This window comes from Girardinichthys multiradiatus, chromosome 11 (genome assembly GCF_021462225.1).
Source record: "Girardinichthys multiradiatus isolate DD_20200921_A chromosome 11, DD_fGirMul_XY1, whole genome shotgun sequence".
Lineage (NCBI taxonomy): Eukaryota > Metazoa > Chordata > Actinopteri > Cyprinodontiformes > Goodeidae > Girardinichthys > Girardinichthys multiradiatus.
Window position 1 is genome coordinate 11,689,601 of NC_061804.1, and position 15,763 is coordinate 11,705,363.

General features: G+C 40.4%; 1 protein-coding gene across 1 annotated transcript in view; it reads left to right on the top strand.

Annotated features, from left to right (window-relative positions):
* The window catches only part of tecta (tectorin alpha), a 46,127-nt gene extending 30,933 nt beyond the window's left edge, over positions 1-15,194 (top strand). The window contains exons 15-24 of the mRNA XM_047378616.1: positions 728-1,014; positions 1,172-1,452; positions 2,452-2,562; positions 2,651-2,853; positions 2,965-3,128; positions 6,698-6,946; positions 8,452-8,614; positions 8,704-8,788; positions 9,926-10,045; positions 12,310-15,194. Coding sequence (XP_047234572.1) covers positions 728-1,014; positions 1,172-1,452; positions 2,452-2,562; positions 2,651-2,853; positions 2,965-3,128; positions 6,698-6,946; positions 8,452-8,614; positions 8,704-8,788; positions 9,926-10,045; positions 12,310-12,413 — 1,767 coding nt within the window. The 3' untranslated portion in view covers positions 12,414-15,194. The remainder of the gene's footprint in view (positions 1-727; positions 1,015-1,171; positions 1,453-2,451; positions 2,563-2,650; positions 2,854-2,964; positions 3,129-6,697; positions 6,947-8,451; positions 8,615-8,703; positions 8,789-9,925; positions 10,046-12,309) is intronic.
* Positions 15,195-15,763: the final 569 nt, after the last annotated feature.

The window sequence follows — 15,763 nt, forward strand, 5'->3', positions numbered from 1 at the left end:
TTAAACTAGAAAGTACTACAGCATTAAACCTGACTCAACTTTAGCATGGGATCCATTTTTACGGCTGAGTTTGTAATGGTGTTTTATTTTCATAGGGTGCCAGTGCTGGGAGATCAGTACATGGGGTCCGGCTGCAATTGGGTCTAAAAAAACATGTATACATTTGTTAAGTGCCATCGAACTCCTACGAAAAAAGGCAAGGACACAAAACCAAACAAAAGTTATGGTGTTTTCATTTACCTGGAAGTCTAAATTCACATCTGTGAATGACGTCTCCACCAGCCTAACCCTGTTACCATCAGGATTTGTTTATTGTTCTGTCAAGTTGCTCACAATCTCTCTTCTCATAATCCACAAACTGAAAATCCTATGTTGTCACCATACACCTACAGGCAGCAATGGCTGCAGTCATAAACTGTTTCTTTGAGGGGCTAAGATTAATAATAGCTTTAAAAGTCTTTAAAGGCAACTTAAAATCAAATCTGAAACATACAAGTAGAACTGAACCTCAAAATCTTACTGAATATAAACTCTGGTTTAGTAGTAGATTTAGTAGTTTTATTCCTTTTAGGAACACCAGAAAACAGAGTTTTGCAGGAATCTATTCTGTATGTTATAAAAGCATCCATTAAAGTCCCTGCATTGGACCAAGAAACGGTCGAACTCTGGAAATTTTCATCAGACAACGTTCTTGTGCCTTTAACTGAAAGTTCAAATTTCTTCTTAGGTCAATGGTACACCCGTGTCAGTCCCATTTCTAACTGGCCTGATGACGCGTCTTTCCACATCTGAAGGCTTCATTGTCATCGACACACCGCAGGACATTCAGGTGCGGTACAACCGCTTCAACACTCTCAGCATCACAATGGGCCAGAGACTTCAGAACAAGGTGTGTGGCCTGTGTGGAAACTTCAACGGAGACCCCAATGATGACTACATCACCTCCAGGGGTAAACCAGCTGTCAATGCCCTGGAGTTGGCCCAGAGCTGGAAGACCAACGGCATGCAGAACAGGTAAGTAAGAGTCACAGATACGCCTACGAATGTTTCTGAAACACTTTAATAGATTGTCCCAACAGTCTGTGAAGCCTCCTGCAAATACCTTCTCTCCAACCCCAGTTTAGTGGTACAAGGGACTTTAATCACCATCAGATATGTTTTTGTGTATCAGTTGTGACGAGACACAGTACGTGGCTTTAGCCCAGTCCTGCGACAACACCGCTGTCCTGGCACTGCAGGGCGAAAATGCCTGTCAGAAACTGACCCAGCTAAAGGGCTTCTTCCAGCCGTGCCACGGCCTGCTGGATCCTCAACCCTTCTACCAGTCCTGCTACCTGGACGGCTGCTACAACCACCGCAAGGCTCAGGTCTGTGGTTCACTGGCAGCCTACGCCGAGGCATGCCGCTCCTTAGGTACCCTCACCACCAAGTGGATCACCCAGGAGAACTGCTGTAAGAGCACCGTCAGACAGCTCCTTCTGTCAAAGTGGCAGTTTTTAAGCTTATAGTTGACATTTTATCTGGTTTCACCACGTCTTCGGGTCACAACCTCAAACTTCTTTGTGTCCTATTATGATTTTATGTAACAGGCCAACACAGAGTAGTACACCAGTGTGAAGTGGAAGGAAAATAATGCATGATTTACAAGGAAGAGCATTAATCAGAGAAGCAGCCAAGAAGTCCATGGTAACTGGGGCGGAGCTGCAGAAATCCCCAGCTCAGGTGGGAGAATGTGTCGGCAGGACAACTATTAGTGGTGCACTCCACAAGTCTGTCCTTTATGTGAGAAGAAGAAAGCCATCATTGAAAGACAGACACAAGAAGTCCTGCTTGCAATTCGACGCAAACCATGTAGGAGACATAGCAAGCATGTGGAAAAAGATGGTCTGATCAGAGGAGACCAAAAATGCACTACATGTGTTTGGAAACGAACACTGACGGTCAAAGTCCAGACCTAAATCCAACTTGGAATCTGTGGCAAGACTTCTAAACTGATGTTCATTGATGTTCTCCATCCAGTCTGGCTGAACGTCACCTGCTTTGCAAAGAATACAGAAACATTTCAGTCTGTAGATGTTCAAAGCTAGTAGAGACAAACCCCAAAAGACCAGCAGCTGGACCTGGAGCCAGAGGTGCTTCTACAAAGTACTGACTCAGGGGTCTGCAAACAAATGCACACCCCACTGTTCAGATTTTTATTTGTAAAATGTTGAAAACGATGTTTTATTTTTCTTCCACTTCACAGGTATGCTCTGCTCTGTGCTGGTCTCTGACATAAAATCCCAATAAAATATATTCAAGTTATTGGAACGGGGCCAAATGTGAAAAAGGTTGAGGAGTGTGAATACTTTTAGAGAGCACTGTAGATTGATTTCTTATGTTTCTGTTAATCAGTGTGTTGTGAAGCTTTGTGAGTGTGACAGCTAACATTGTGTGTGGACCTATCTTTAGCAGAATGGATTTATGACCCCTGCGCAGGAGAGATCTGCACAAACTTCACATGTGAGCTGGAAAACGGAGGCGACCTGTGCGGCTGTCCTGAGTTACCCACCAATCCTGCAGGTGAAGCTTTCACTGTTTTAGGTCTTTAAATCTCAGCCTTACTTACAAAAATATGTGTTCATTATTTAAATGTGTCTGTGCCCAGCAGGTGATGATGACATCATCCAAGCAGAAGTGAACTGTAAGCATGCTCAGATGGAGGTTTCCATCTCCAAGTGCAAGCTCTTCCAGCTCGGCTTCGAACGTGAAGACGTGAGGATCAACGACGAGCGCTGCGCCGGCATCGAGGGAGAAGATTTTATCTCCTTCCACATCAACAACACTAAAGGACACTGCGGCTCCATCGTACAGGTCCATTTATACGCATTAAACTGCTCTGTTCATCAGGAGTCTGTGCTCAGGGCCCGAAAACTGTCAACTGTGCAAAATTAAAAACTAAACGTGTTTATTTTTACCCTGCAGTCTAACGGCACACACATCATGTATAAGAACACCGTTTGGATAGAGAGCGTGAACAACACCGGCAATGTCATCACCAGAGACAAGACCATCAACGTGGAGTTTTCCTGCGCTTACGAGCTGGACCTGAAGATCTCTCTGGAGACCGTCCTAAAGCCCATGCTCAGGTATGACCCAGGGATCAGCTGTAGGACTTCCATACAAACATACAATAATAAACTCCCATGGTAAAAAAACATCCTTAGACATCCTTAAAATGAATTCATCTTTTTTTACAGCTGCATAATCTCGGTCTGAAAATGCAGACAATTCCAGCTGTTAATTTAAGAACATTTATTAAGTGGGAAATACATTCGACAATAAGGAATAGTTTTCTGCAAAAACACCAGAGTCACATTCATTGTCACTAGAGTTTTCCAGATTATCGATATTTTGACATACAGGGGTTGGACAATGAAACTGAAACACCTGGTTTTAGACTACAATAATTTATTAGTATGGTGTAGGGCCTCCTTTTGTGGCCAATACAGCGTCAATCCGTCTTGGGAATGACATATACAAGTCCTGCACAGTGGTCAGAGGGATTTTAAGCCATTCTTCTTGCAGGATAGTGACCAGGTCACTACGTGATACTGGTGGAGGAAAACGTTTCCTGACTCGCTCCTCCAAAACACCCCAAAGTGGCTCAATAATATTTAGATCTGGTGACTGTGCAGACCATGGGAGATGTTCAACTTCACTTTCATGTTCATCAAACCAATCTTTCACCAGTCTTGCTGTGTGTATTGTTGCATTGTCATCCTGATACATGGCACCGCCTTCAGGATACAATGTTTGAACCACTGGATGCACATGATCCTCTAGAATGGTTCGGTAGTCCTTGGCAGTGATGCTCCCATCTAGCACAAGTATTGGGCCAAGGGAATGCCATGATATGGCAGCCCAAACCATCACTGATCCACCCCCATGCTTCACTCCGGGCATGCAACAGTCTGGGTGGTACGCTTCTTTGGGGCTTCTCCACACCACAACTCACCCGGATGTGGGGAAAACGTTTGTTGGATATGTTTTTTGGATACAATCCAGGTTAGCACCCGAACATCCCTTTCAGACAGCTTCCTCTTGCGTCCACAGTTAATCCTGTTGGATGTGGTTTGTCCTTCTTGGTGGTATGCTGACATTACCCTGGATACCGTGGCTCTTGATACATCACAAAGACTTGCTGTCTTGGTCACAGATGTGCCAGCAAGACGTGCACCAACAATTTGTCCTCTTTTGAACTCTGGTATGTCACCCATAATGTTGTGTGCATTTCAATATTTTGAGCAAAACTGTGCTCTTACCCTGCTAATTAAACCTTCACACTCTGCTCTTACTGGTACAATGTGCAATCAATGAAGACTGGCTACCAGGCTGGTCCAATTTAGCCTTGAAACCTCCCACACTAAAATGACAGGTGTTTCAGTTTCATTGTCCAACCCCTGTAAGTGATACAAAAAAGTTAACTAATGGAAGCCTGATGCTAGCTATGCTAACACTACAAGCTAGCACTATGACACTGATGTTTGAGAGCAACTTAAAAAGGACAATGAAGCTCCTGTATCTGCAACGGTGAAGTAATGAACCTCCCGGACCACATAAGCTGACTCTATCTGTTTAAATGTTAGCTTCACGGACAGCCCAATGACAGGATTCTGTTGGTTTGATCTCACCAGTCGAGATGCGCTTCCCAGTTGCGAAGATCAGGACCAACTCTCCGTTCTAATCAAACAATGCACCTTTCTAATCGTGCAATGATTACTCCGTCCTTCTGCGGTACGTATCAAATTAGGTAAATGTTGATCAGCTGATGGCTCAGTCGCCCCCCATCCCCGCTCCTCCCTCCATTACTCCTAGTCTATTTGTAAAGCCATTGGAGCCTAATGTGGCTTATAACAACCCAGGTTATGGTGGAGCCTGACTGAAGCTGACAATTACAGCAGAATAAAGTAGGAACCTGGAGCAACCTATCCTGCTGCTGTAGTTGCTCACTCAAAATATTCACCAGAATTACCAGGAAGACAGAAATTGTACACGGCTGCTGGTGAATATATTCGCATGGACCGGAACCTCGTTTACACTGTACAAGATATGCTTGTATGCGCCAGATCCATGTTTGCTTTGAAACTATTTATTTTGGTATAGAAGGATCCTTTATTTGTCCCTCAGTAGTAACATTTCATTGTCTCAACAGCAAATTGACAGGCAAATGGAAGCACACAGTGGCACAATATGGATAAGTTTTTATAATAAAATAAAATAATGGCACAACTGAATCAAAGGTTCACACTTCCATAAAGGTTATTAACACATGATGAGTATAGAAGTGATTATCTTGTCTGTTAAGTGACACCTAAACTATATATTTTTCTAAAAGAGGACTAAACTGTCCCCTTCTTATTAGTCTTACCCCAGTTAAGGAAGTTAAAATATTATTTTGTAACTTATTATATATTAGTGTATCAACTTTTAAGTTGTGTTACAGCACGATAAAGGAGCAGAGGTCAAGAAAATTACAGTAACAACAAGAAAAACGTTAAAACACTAATGGCAAAATTTAAGCATCTCATTAAAAAATTGCAAATTTAAACAAATTAAAACGTAAGACATTATAAAAATGATCCAACAAAGGATCTTTGGCTTTTATGGGAAAGTGAGTCATGTTTTCAGTCCTGATTAAAAGAAGCCAACACTTTCTGCACATCTCAGGTTTTCAGGAAGTTTGTTCCAGAGCTGAGGAGCATAGAAACAACATGGTGCCTCCCCTTGTTTAGGTGACTCTCTGATGACCTGAGGGGTCTGGTGCCGCATACCTGTCTAGCAGTTCTGAAATTTATTTAGACAGTGAAGTAAATTAAGAACTGGTTGTGTTATGATTCGTTTTCCTGGCGACCAATAAAGACACCAATGCAACAATCTACTAAACATAAAAGCATGGAGCAGTTTTTCTATGTTTTGATAGAAAACTCCTTTATTCTGGCAGTGTTGTAAAACGTTTTAGTAGGCTAATTTGGTAATAGACTTTATGACTTTATGTTATTGTTAAAATAACATAAAGATCTGAGTCCATAATGACACCTGTGTTTCTTCCAGCTCTATGGTTTTTAGCCTCATTGGGTCTAGTTGAGTTCTGATTTCTATGATTTCTAATATAGCTCCTTCTGACCTGTTTTTGAGGGACCAAAAAAAAAAAAACTTATGTCTTTTCTGCATGGAGTTGGAGGAATTTACGATTTACCCACTTACAGATATTATACACTCTTACTGAATGTAAAGGACTGTGCTCATGTAGTGGCACAAAAATATAAAACTGTTTGTCATCAGCATACGTATATGCTGTAATGTTCGTGGAGGCTCAGGTGACATAACCAAGATAGATTGTCAGAGGTGGAACCGTTTACACTTTGTCTGACTCTGAAGTTTTTTATTGAAGAAATCTACTAAGTCCTTGTAGGACTTGTTTGATAAGAGTGCAAGAGTCCAGGTGAAGGGTTCAGAAGGTAGTCAACTCGTCCATATCTTCAGTCAGAGCAAAGTTTTCACATCTGGAATTGTGAGAAAAAAGGCTGGATGTGGGACAAAATTGGTCTTTCACCACACACAGTGAGGAGGATGGTAAAGAAGGTAAAAACATCTCCATGGCAACCATTTATTTCAAGGCTTTTGTTCACATCTTTATTTCTGTTCTTTTCTCCAGTGTGATCAACCTCACCCTTCCGACTCAGGAGGGAAACTTCATCACCAAGATGGCTCTGTACAAGAACTCCTCGTACCGCCACCCGTACAGGGAGGGGGAGGTGGTGCTCAGCACTCGGGACATCCTGTTTGTGGGCGTCTTTGTGGAGGGGGCGGATGTAAACCAGCTCATACTCATCGTGAACATGTGCTGGGCCACACCGTCACGCTACAGTAGCGACAGACTCCGTTATATCATCATAGAGAGGGGGTATGCCTTTCAAGTGCTGGAACCCACACATACTCTGATTTCTGGTTATTAATAAAAGTTGGCGTTAAATATGTGATCAGTTCAGTTGAAGTTGCTTCTCTTGACAGATTAGAGGACAAAACAGGTTCAACCATAATTTTGTTTTATGGTCATTATTGATGCGTTATGTTTAGTTATGTTTAGTCCTTAAAATCTTGTCTAAACAATGTCTCAATCAAAATACACCTGAATGCTTGAAAAGGATATTAGGATTTAAATCTTTTTAATATTTAAAATTGTTTTTTGTGTAAATATTGTGTAAAAAGTATTTGCCCCCTTACAGATTTTTTCTATATTTACTTTTTGTCATATTAAAATATTTAAGTTTTAATATTAGACAAAGATAATCTGAGTAAATAAAAAAACTGTTTTCAAATGATAATTTCCTTTAGTAGGGAAAAAAAATCTATCCAAACTAACCTTGTCCTGTGTGAAAAATAATTACCCCCTAAACCTAACAAACAACCAGCAGAAGGTGTTTGTGATTACTGGTAATACGTCTTTTCATCGCTGTGGAGGAATTCTGACCCACTCTGCTTTGCATAATTGTTTTAATTGAGTCACATTGGAGGGTTTCCCAGCATGAACTGCCTGTTAAAGGTCATACCACAGCATCTTAATCAGATTTAAGACTTTGTCTTGGCCACTCAAAGCCTTCATTTCTTGAGCCGTTCAGATGTCCAACTCCTGAAGCAGCAAAGGAGCCTCAGACTGTCACACAACCACCGTGTGATGTCCTTATTCTGAAATCCTGTGTTAGTTGATGGGCCTTTGTTTTCTTCTTGGTCAGCAATGGTTCTGGTCTTGGAACTCTTCAGTGGAGGCCATTTTTGCCTGGTCTCCCTTTCTTATTGTTGAATCATGACCTTAACTGAGGCAGTGAGGCCTGCGGAGCTTTCGATGTTCTGGATTCTACTGTGATTTCTTGGATGAGTCGTTGATGAGCTCTTGGAGTAATTTTTGTAGGTCGGCCGCTCCTGGGAAGGTTCTCCACTGTTCCATGTTTTCTCCATGTGAGGGTAATGGTTCTCGCTGTGGTTCTCTGGAGCTTAGCAGTGGTTGGTAACCCTTTCCAGACTGATAGATGTCAGTGAGTTTGTTTCTCATCTATTCTTGAATTTCTTTAAATCGGGACATGATGGTTTGAGATCCTTTAGCTTACTTTATGTTGTCAGACAAGTTCTATTTAACTGATTTCTTGTTTCAACAGGTCTGGCATCAGTCTAGTGTGGCTAGATAAACTGAACTAGCTTTTGTGGTAAATCAGTTAATTTGTAATTTGAGAAGGGGACAGTTACTTTTCCATATAGAGCCAGGTGTGTTTTCTTTTTGTGAAGTGTTCCGTGTCGTCCCCACCAAGATGACGCAAATATTACATAGTACTATTTCCAAAAGCAAAGAAACTATAGATTTTGCACCTAAAAATGGAAAAATAGCTAATGCTAGGCTGTACCATCCACCCATAGGTGCCCAAACACAAAGGACAACACCATAGGGATGGCGGAGAATGGTGTGTCCCTCACCTGCCGCTTCCACGTCACCGTCTTCAAGTTCATTGGGGACTACGATGAGGTCCACCTGCACTGTGATGTTTCGCTGTGTGATTCAGACACAAACGCCTGCAAAGTGGTGAGACACTCGAGAAACTGTTTAGCTGACCTGAAAAGTGATAAAACGTTTTCCAGCTTGAAGTTAAAGTCTGTGTCCTTCGTGTCCAGAACTGTCCACACAAGAGGAGAATGTACTCAGAAGACAGTGACCATAAGGAGCACATACTGACAGTGGGACCCATCAGAAGGAGAGGTTAGAAAGCAATCTTCAGATTTATACCATCATCAGTCATTTTAATCAGAATTACTTTCACAAACCCGTGATCAAAACTGTGGAGGAAAAAAAAAAGACAGAACAAAACATGGGCTTTTCCTTCACGCTACCTAAAGAGTCAGCACAGTATTCCCAACATTGGAATTTGGGATTTTATTGGATATATAGAGAGCAGGGATGTACCGGAAATATTCAGTACAGCCCTTTAGGGTCGGTTCACGAGCACCAAACAGATACAGCGTTGTTTTAAAGCTGAACACATGCAGAATGTACAGTTACATTTCGTTGAGCAACTTTAAAGAGCAGCTCTAAAACGAACGGGATGGATTCCCAGTTATCACTGAAGTCTGTTTAAGGAAAGTTCAAGTTTCTCATGTAGCTACAGTGATGATGTAGAAAGAGAGAAGGACCGAACCAATATACTATGATCAGTCATTTTAATGATTGATCATGATGTACAGTACAGACCAAAGGTTTGGACACACCTTCTCATTCAAAGAGTTTTCTTTATTTTCATGACTATGAATATTGTAACAAGTGCTAAGCATCTCTGGGAACTCCTTCAAGACTGTTGGAAAACCATTTCAGGTGACTACCTCTTGAAGATCATCAACAGAATAACAAGAGTGTGCGTAGCAGTAATCAAAGCAAAAGGTGGCTACTTTGAAGAACCTAGAATATGAGACATATTTTCAGTTGTTTCACACTTTTTTGTTCAGTATATAATTCCACGTGTTAATTCATAGTTTTAATGCCTTCAGTGTGAAGCTACAATATTCATAGTTATGAAAATAAAGAAAACTCTTTGAATGAGAAGGTGTGTCCAAACCTTTGGTCTGCGCTGTATGTATATATATTATGGTCGATATTGTCAGAGAATAAGAGGGAGAAATACACTGAACATTAGGGATTGGCTCCTGAAAAAAGAGAAACTCTTCCAAATGTCTCAAATTACCAATAAACTGCAAGTTTCAGGGAATACAGCAACAAAAGGGCTATTAAAACAAAATACCAAAATAAAATCCTGGGAAAACATAACACTGTTGCACAAATGACTGTTTCGAAATGTACTGAACAGAAACACTCGGCTCATAACTACAACTTCTTCTTCTTCAGAGTCAGACTGGTGCGAGGAAGACAACGGCAGCTGTGAGCAAATCTGCACCAGTAAGAGCACTGGGCCCATCTGCAGCTGTGTGACCGGGATGCTTCAACCTGATGGGAAGAGCTGCCGCAGTAAGAACCGCAGCAGGACACACATTTTCACACACTGTATACACAAAAGGTTCAATATTCCAGCGCTGAGTGAAAATCCGCTTCAAATCTTTCAATCTTGGAAAGTGAGCTTCTATGAAGTAGTTGTCAGTAGTCGGTACCTTACCTACAATAGACAAAAGTTTAATTGAAAAAGAAAGACATTCTTATAAACACATGAAACAACTCAAACTAGTGAAAATTATAACTGTCAACATGTTTTCTCCTGAGTTTCTGGCTCTTTCACATGTCCTCTTGTGTCCTGTAGAAAAATGCAGTTCATCTTTAATGTTGTGATGACTCAGTTTTACTGTTTAATGGTTGATTTGAAATAACTTTGGCACAGAAAGTGCAAAACTGTAGAGCTTTACAATCTGCTGTTACAGCGCTTGGCTCAGACCGGTATGAAAGTTTCGAGTTTGAGTTGGTTTAAGTTACTGAGATCAGCTCCTCCTAAGGCTCCAGTTTAACTCAGTTCGATAAAACCGTAGTCCGCTGCAGGTAATGTCATACTACTGATGACCCACTTGAACATCTGAACTGTTCCTTTTAAACAAATCCCTCACAGATATCAGTGTTTCTGGACAGGTTGTTGTCAGTGTTGTAATCAACACCTGTGAGTCGGTGAGCAGGGCACAGAGTTCCCACGGTCAGGGAGCAGGTTTCCAGCAGCTGCAGTGTGAATGAAGAGCACATCATGCAGGAAATCTTCCCATCAACACATATCAAGATTTGCTGCACATTTAAACATTCAATTCAGTTCAATTAGGTTTTATTTATTTAGCGTCAATTTTCAACACATGTCGTCTCAAGGCTCTTCACAAAGTCAATTCAATCGAATCATCCAGATTCCCAGTCAGGTTCATACATTCCAATTAATCCTAACTTTCAAACAGTCAGATTCAGTTATTTATTCAAATTGGATAAAAAGTTGTTCTATCTAAGGAAACCCAGCAGATTGCATCTAGTCAGTGACTTGCAGCATTCACTCCTCCCGGATGAGCATGTAGAGACAGTGGACAGTCACTGGTGTTGACTTTGCAGCAATCCCTCATACTGAGCATGCATGTAGCGACAGTGGAGATGAAAAACTCCCTTTTAACAGGAGGTTTCTCCAGCAGAACCAGACCCAGGCCCAGTGTGAGCGGCCATCTGCCACGACCCACTGGGGGTTTGAGACTTTATAATCAGCTCTACAAACACAAATTTATATGGATGTGAATGCAGTAAATGTAGCAAATAAGGCAAAAAAACAAACAAACAACATAGTGTTGTCTGAATACATGCCATAACCTTTTTGTGACATACAGCAGGATCTGAAATTATGAATACATTATAAATAATTATTTTAAAAAAGTTAAATCATTTCACTAATTAAAATAGTAAAACTCTGATAAAATGTAGATTCAGTATTTACAAGGGGATATATTTGAATTCTTTTTCCTGTTCATTTTGATTTTTCTGGCTTACAGCTAATGTAAAGCCAAAAACTGTTCCTCAGAACATTTAAACACTATTTTCTGAGCAATAAAAAATTATTTAAATACACAAATGTGATTTTATGCCTTCTTATAACCTGCACATTATTAGGAATGAGTGCTGACTGAACAGTTGTCCAGCACACAGTCACTTTTTCCTTCCACTCAACTTTCCATGAATATCTTCATATGCAGTACTCCGGACAGCATGCTTCTTTCGAAATGGCCTCGTGTGGCTTACCGTCCTTGAGGTTGTTAGCTACTGTCAGCTGTTCAGTCAGCAGTCTTCTGGCTCTAAGCTGTAATCATCGGTGTTAACAGACGTAAACACTTGAAATATATTACTCTGTGTGGACTAAATCGACATAACATACACTTTTTGAATTGAATCGCTGAAATAAATGAACTTTTCAATTGTACTCTAATTTATTGAGATGTACACTTATCGTACTTGTTTTTGATGTGGTTATGCAACAACTGTTCAGCAGTTGCTTAAAATACTTTTTTGAATTTGCATTTTAGGATTGGTATTTAAGGGTTTTTATCTCCGGATAATAAATATTGGCCTGTTTCACTCATAGAACAGAGATAAATAGATAGAAGCGGCAATACTTAAAAGTTAAGCTATGGTGGAGGTCTGCATATGTGTTAAAAACATTTAAATATGTAGATTCTTATTGCATAATATGGCCAAAATAAAAAAAATATAAAGAATAAGGAATATGTTTGCATATTTGACCGGTTTTGTTGCACATTTTGTTTTTGCAGCCCTGAGCTCATCTTGTAAGGTCACCCCTGCTCCTCCTCTGCTGAGCGCCAGCGCGGTCATCTCCATCATCCTGACCCACTTTAACTCGTTAATCTTCTCCTAAACGAAGCAACCAAATAACAAACATCAAACACAGAAAAGACTTGAAAACTAGACGGAAATTTGAAAACGTATAAATGTTTGAATGCACATGTGAATTTAGTTCTTGAATGTCTTTGTAGAAAACTGTGTTGAGCTTCGTTTTTAGCCCTTCTGTTATTTAGATACATCGGGATCTCTAATTTAAAGCTACTGCGTAGAGTTTTTTATGTTTTTATAAAGTTTTCAATTGTGTCTGATTGTTTTCTTTTTTTATGGAAATATTATTGTTAATAATAAGGACCACCAGATGGCGCCAAAGAAACTCGAAAATGAAAAGTTTGAGGTGGATTGAACGTAGACGTTAGGGAGAGATTGTGATTAAACTATTACAAAGTACATTTCTTGGTGAACTTAGACATGATTGGAGAGTTTCATAGTCAGAACTGAAACATTCAATCACACATGAGGCTGGAACTGGTCCAATGAATGTTACTTCTGGCACATCATTCAAGGAGCTAAAACAATATTCATTAAACTGAGTCACAGAAGAGTAAATTGATGTTTTCTTGTAAAATGTTTTTCAGTTTATAATTTTTTACATTGTTTCTCATTCCATCAGCTAATTTGTGATAATCTTCTAGCAGTATCTCCAACCTGAGGTTCTGCTGAATGATGGGACACATCATGGTGATCTCATCACCACAATGTTCATTAAAATCTGTTCTCTCAATGTAAGAAACCATAGGTAGCCATCTGTTGCTTAAGGGTAATTAATTTGTGCACACATATTCATACCCAGAAGTCATCTGTTTAAGAACAAGCTACAGGTTGTTGTTTGGATGCAAGTTATTCCAACCTATCATTAAACCACAAAGATCACCTCCCAGCAGCACCAGAAACTGAAGTTATTTGCTGTTTAAGTGTTAGAGCCGTCTGATGCTCCTATAACTCCTCTGGTGTTGTGTTTACTTCTGTCTCCCATGTTACTCTAACCCCAGAAAATAAATAATCTTAATTCGTGCTACGGGGCCCAAACGTCCCAAGAACATATAACCCTCACCATGACTCCACCACCACCAGCCTGAACCTTTGCTATTAGGTAGGATAGATCCAAAGTTTCATGTTAATTACTGCAAATTCTGACCTGACCAACTGAGTGCTGCAGCTGAAAATGAGACTCACCGGGCCAGGCAGCGTTTCTTCAACCTGTTCTGGTCCAGTTCTGGTGAGTCTGTGTGATTTGTAGCCTCAGTTTCCTGTTCTTGGCTGACAGGGCCAGGTGTGGTCTTCTGCTGCTGTAGCCCATCTGCTTCAATCTTGCAGGAGTTCAGAGATCATTCAGAGATGGTGTTCTGCATATGTTGGTTATAAAGAGTAGCTAACTGAGCTACTGCTGCTATGCTATCACCTCGAACCAGAGTTCCCATTCTCCTCTGACATCAACCAGGCTGCTTCATCCACACAGCTGCAACTCCAGAGGTTTTCTCTCTTTTCTCTGTAAATCTGACAGATGCATATGGGTGAAAATCCCAGGTTCTGAAATACTTGTTCAGAGTAACTTAAATCTCCTTTCTTCCTCATTTCGATGTTCAGTTTAAACTTCAACAAGTCATTTTCAACATGTCTGGAAGTCTAAATGCTTCAGTTGCTGCCATCTGATTGGCTCATTTGCTCAACAAAGTGACCAGTGAATGTACATTAATGTTTTTAACTGAGAGAACAATATTGTTTGGTTGTTCATGTAATTTTAATTTCTAAAACAACAAAACTACTTAAACCAGAGCCTAGTTGAGTTGAGTTACGTTGTTCAGTCCTCTGAAACCTGTAGAACCTGTAGAATGATGAACATGGCCAACATGAGCAACACGTTAGTCTGTCACCTCATTTACTGAGGCTTAGATTTAATATTTTCACTTTCTGAAACAGGAAATTAGGAAGCAGTGCATTTGACTTAAAACTATTTAGCAATACTCAAAATTACAAGTTAGTCCAACTCCAGCCTAAACTAGCAATGACCAGTTTCAAATCATGCTGTGATTATAAAAAACACTTACATTTTCAGTTTCATGGTTTAAACTGATTTTCCCAGAGACCCTGTGGGTTTTCTCTCATTGCATACATTCATTATATTTTCATTTAAAAACATATGTTGGTTCTTTATCATCTTTAAACAAAGTTAATATGAGCCATCATGACAGGTCCAAAGAGCCACTTGTGGCGCCAGAGCCGCAGGTTGCAGACCCCTGGCGTGTGGTTGATTGTACCGGAGGAAAACATTCAGTGAAAATCTTTCATAATGGATAAACAGTGAGTTAATACAGAGTGAATCAGACGTGGAGTTTATGAGTGAAATATTTATGTGTGAGAAAAGCAGCTTGTGGAAAAAATATTCTCGTAATTTTAGCAGACATGTAATAGAACCCAGAATATCTTTAGGATGTAAGAAACATCTTTAGTTGTGCTTTTATTCTACTTCATTATGATGATTTTTAGCCTCTCTCCACAGGAATGGTGTAGTTTCCCATGAAGGATTGTCATTTGATACTGTGGCTTTGTGACAAAGGGAAGGTCTCACAATCATTCGCTTTCTGTTTGTCTCCTGCTCACCTTACAAACCTCCAATGATCTCACTGAGCAGTGATGAAAGTTTAATTCAGTCGCATCCGAAGTTGACCAGGTGAGCCATTCTGTTGCCTTGTGTGTACAAATGTACAGTCCTCCTCAATTTGTTCAAATCTTATTTTAAATGTTTGAAAAATGACCAACAGAAACATCTTTCCTTAAATAAATGTTCTGAAAATCAGTACGAGTGACATTTATTTGATGCATCCAGGCATGTCTGCCCCCCACGCCCGTCGCAGGGTCATACACCAGCTGAGGAAGCACATGAGAAACAGTCATCAGTAATTAAAGGCTTAATTATCAGTGTCCGCTGCCATGATGTTGTTTCAAACATGCAAAACAGGCCTAGTGTCTGCCATGCGCTAATGTTTTGGTAACTTGTCTCCAGGATACTGTTACCAGGCAATAAATCAATAAAAAGTAAATAGTGCCAGTACCTTCACACCTTCTGAACTCCCTCTGTTACTTTATCAAAGCAAAATTAGGCAGAGTTTCAACACAATCTGGCAGACAGTGAAGAATATGAGGAGTTGAGTTTCCTGCTGTCTTTCAGCGATCAGTGACATCTCAGAGGAGCTGGATGGGAAGGAAAGTGATGATTAAAGAAACATAAGACAGCGAGATAAACTGAGACGCTCATCAATGAAAACTTGGAGAAGAATGAAGAGAGGCACTAACAAATAAACTAACAGTTATATCAGACGTTTCTGACCATCTGAGAACATTTGCTGCAACTTTACGCTGACAGAC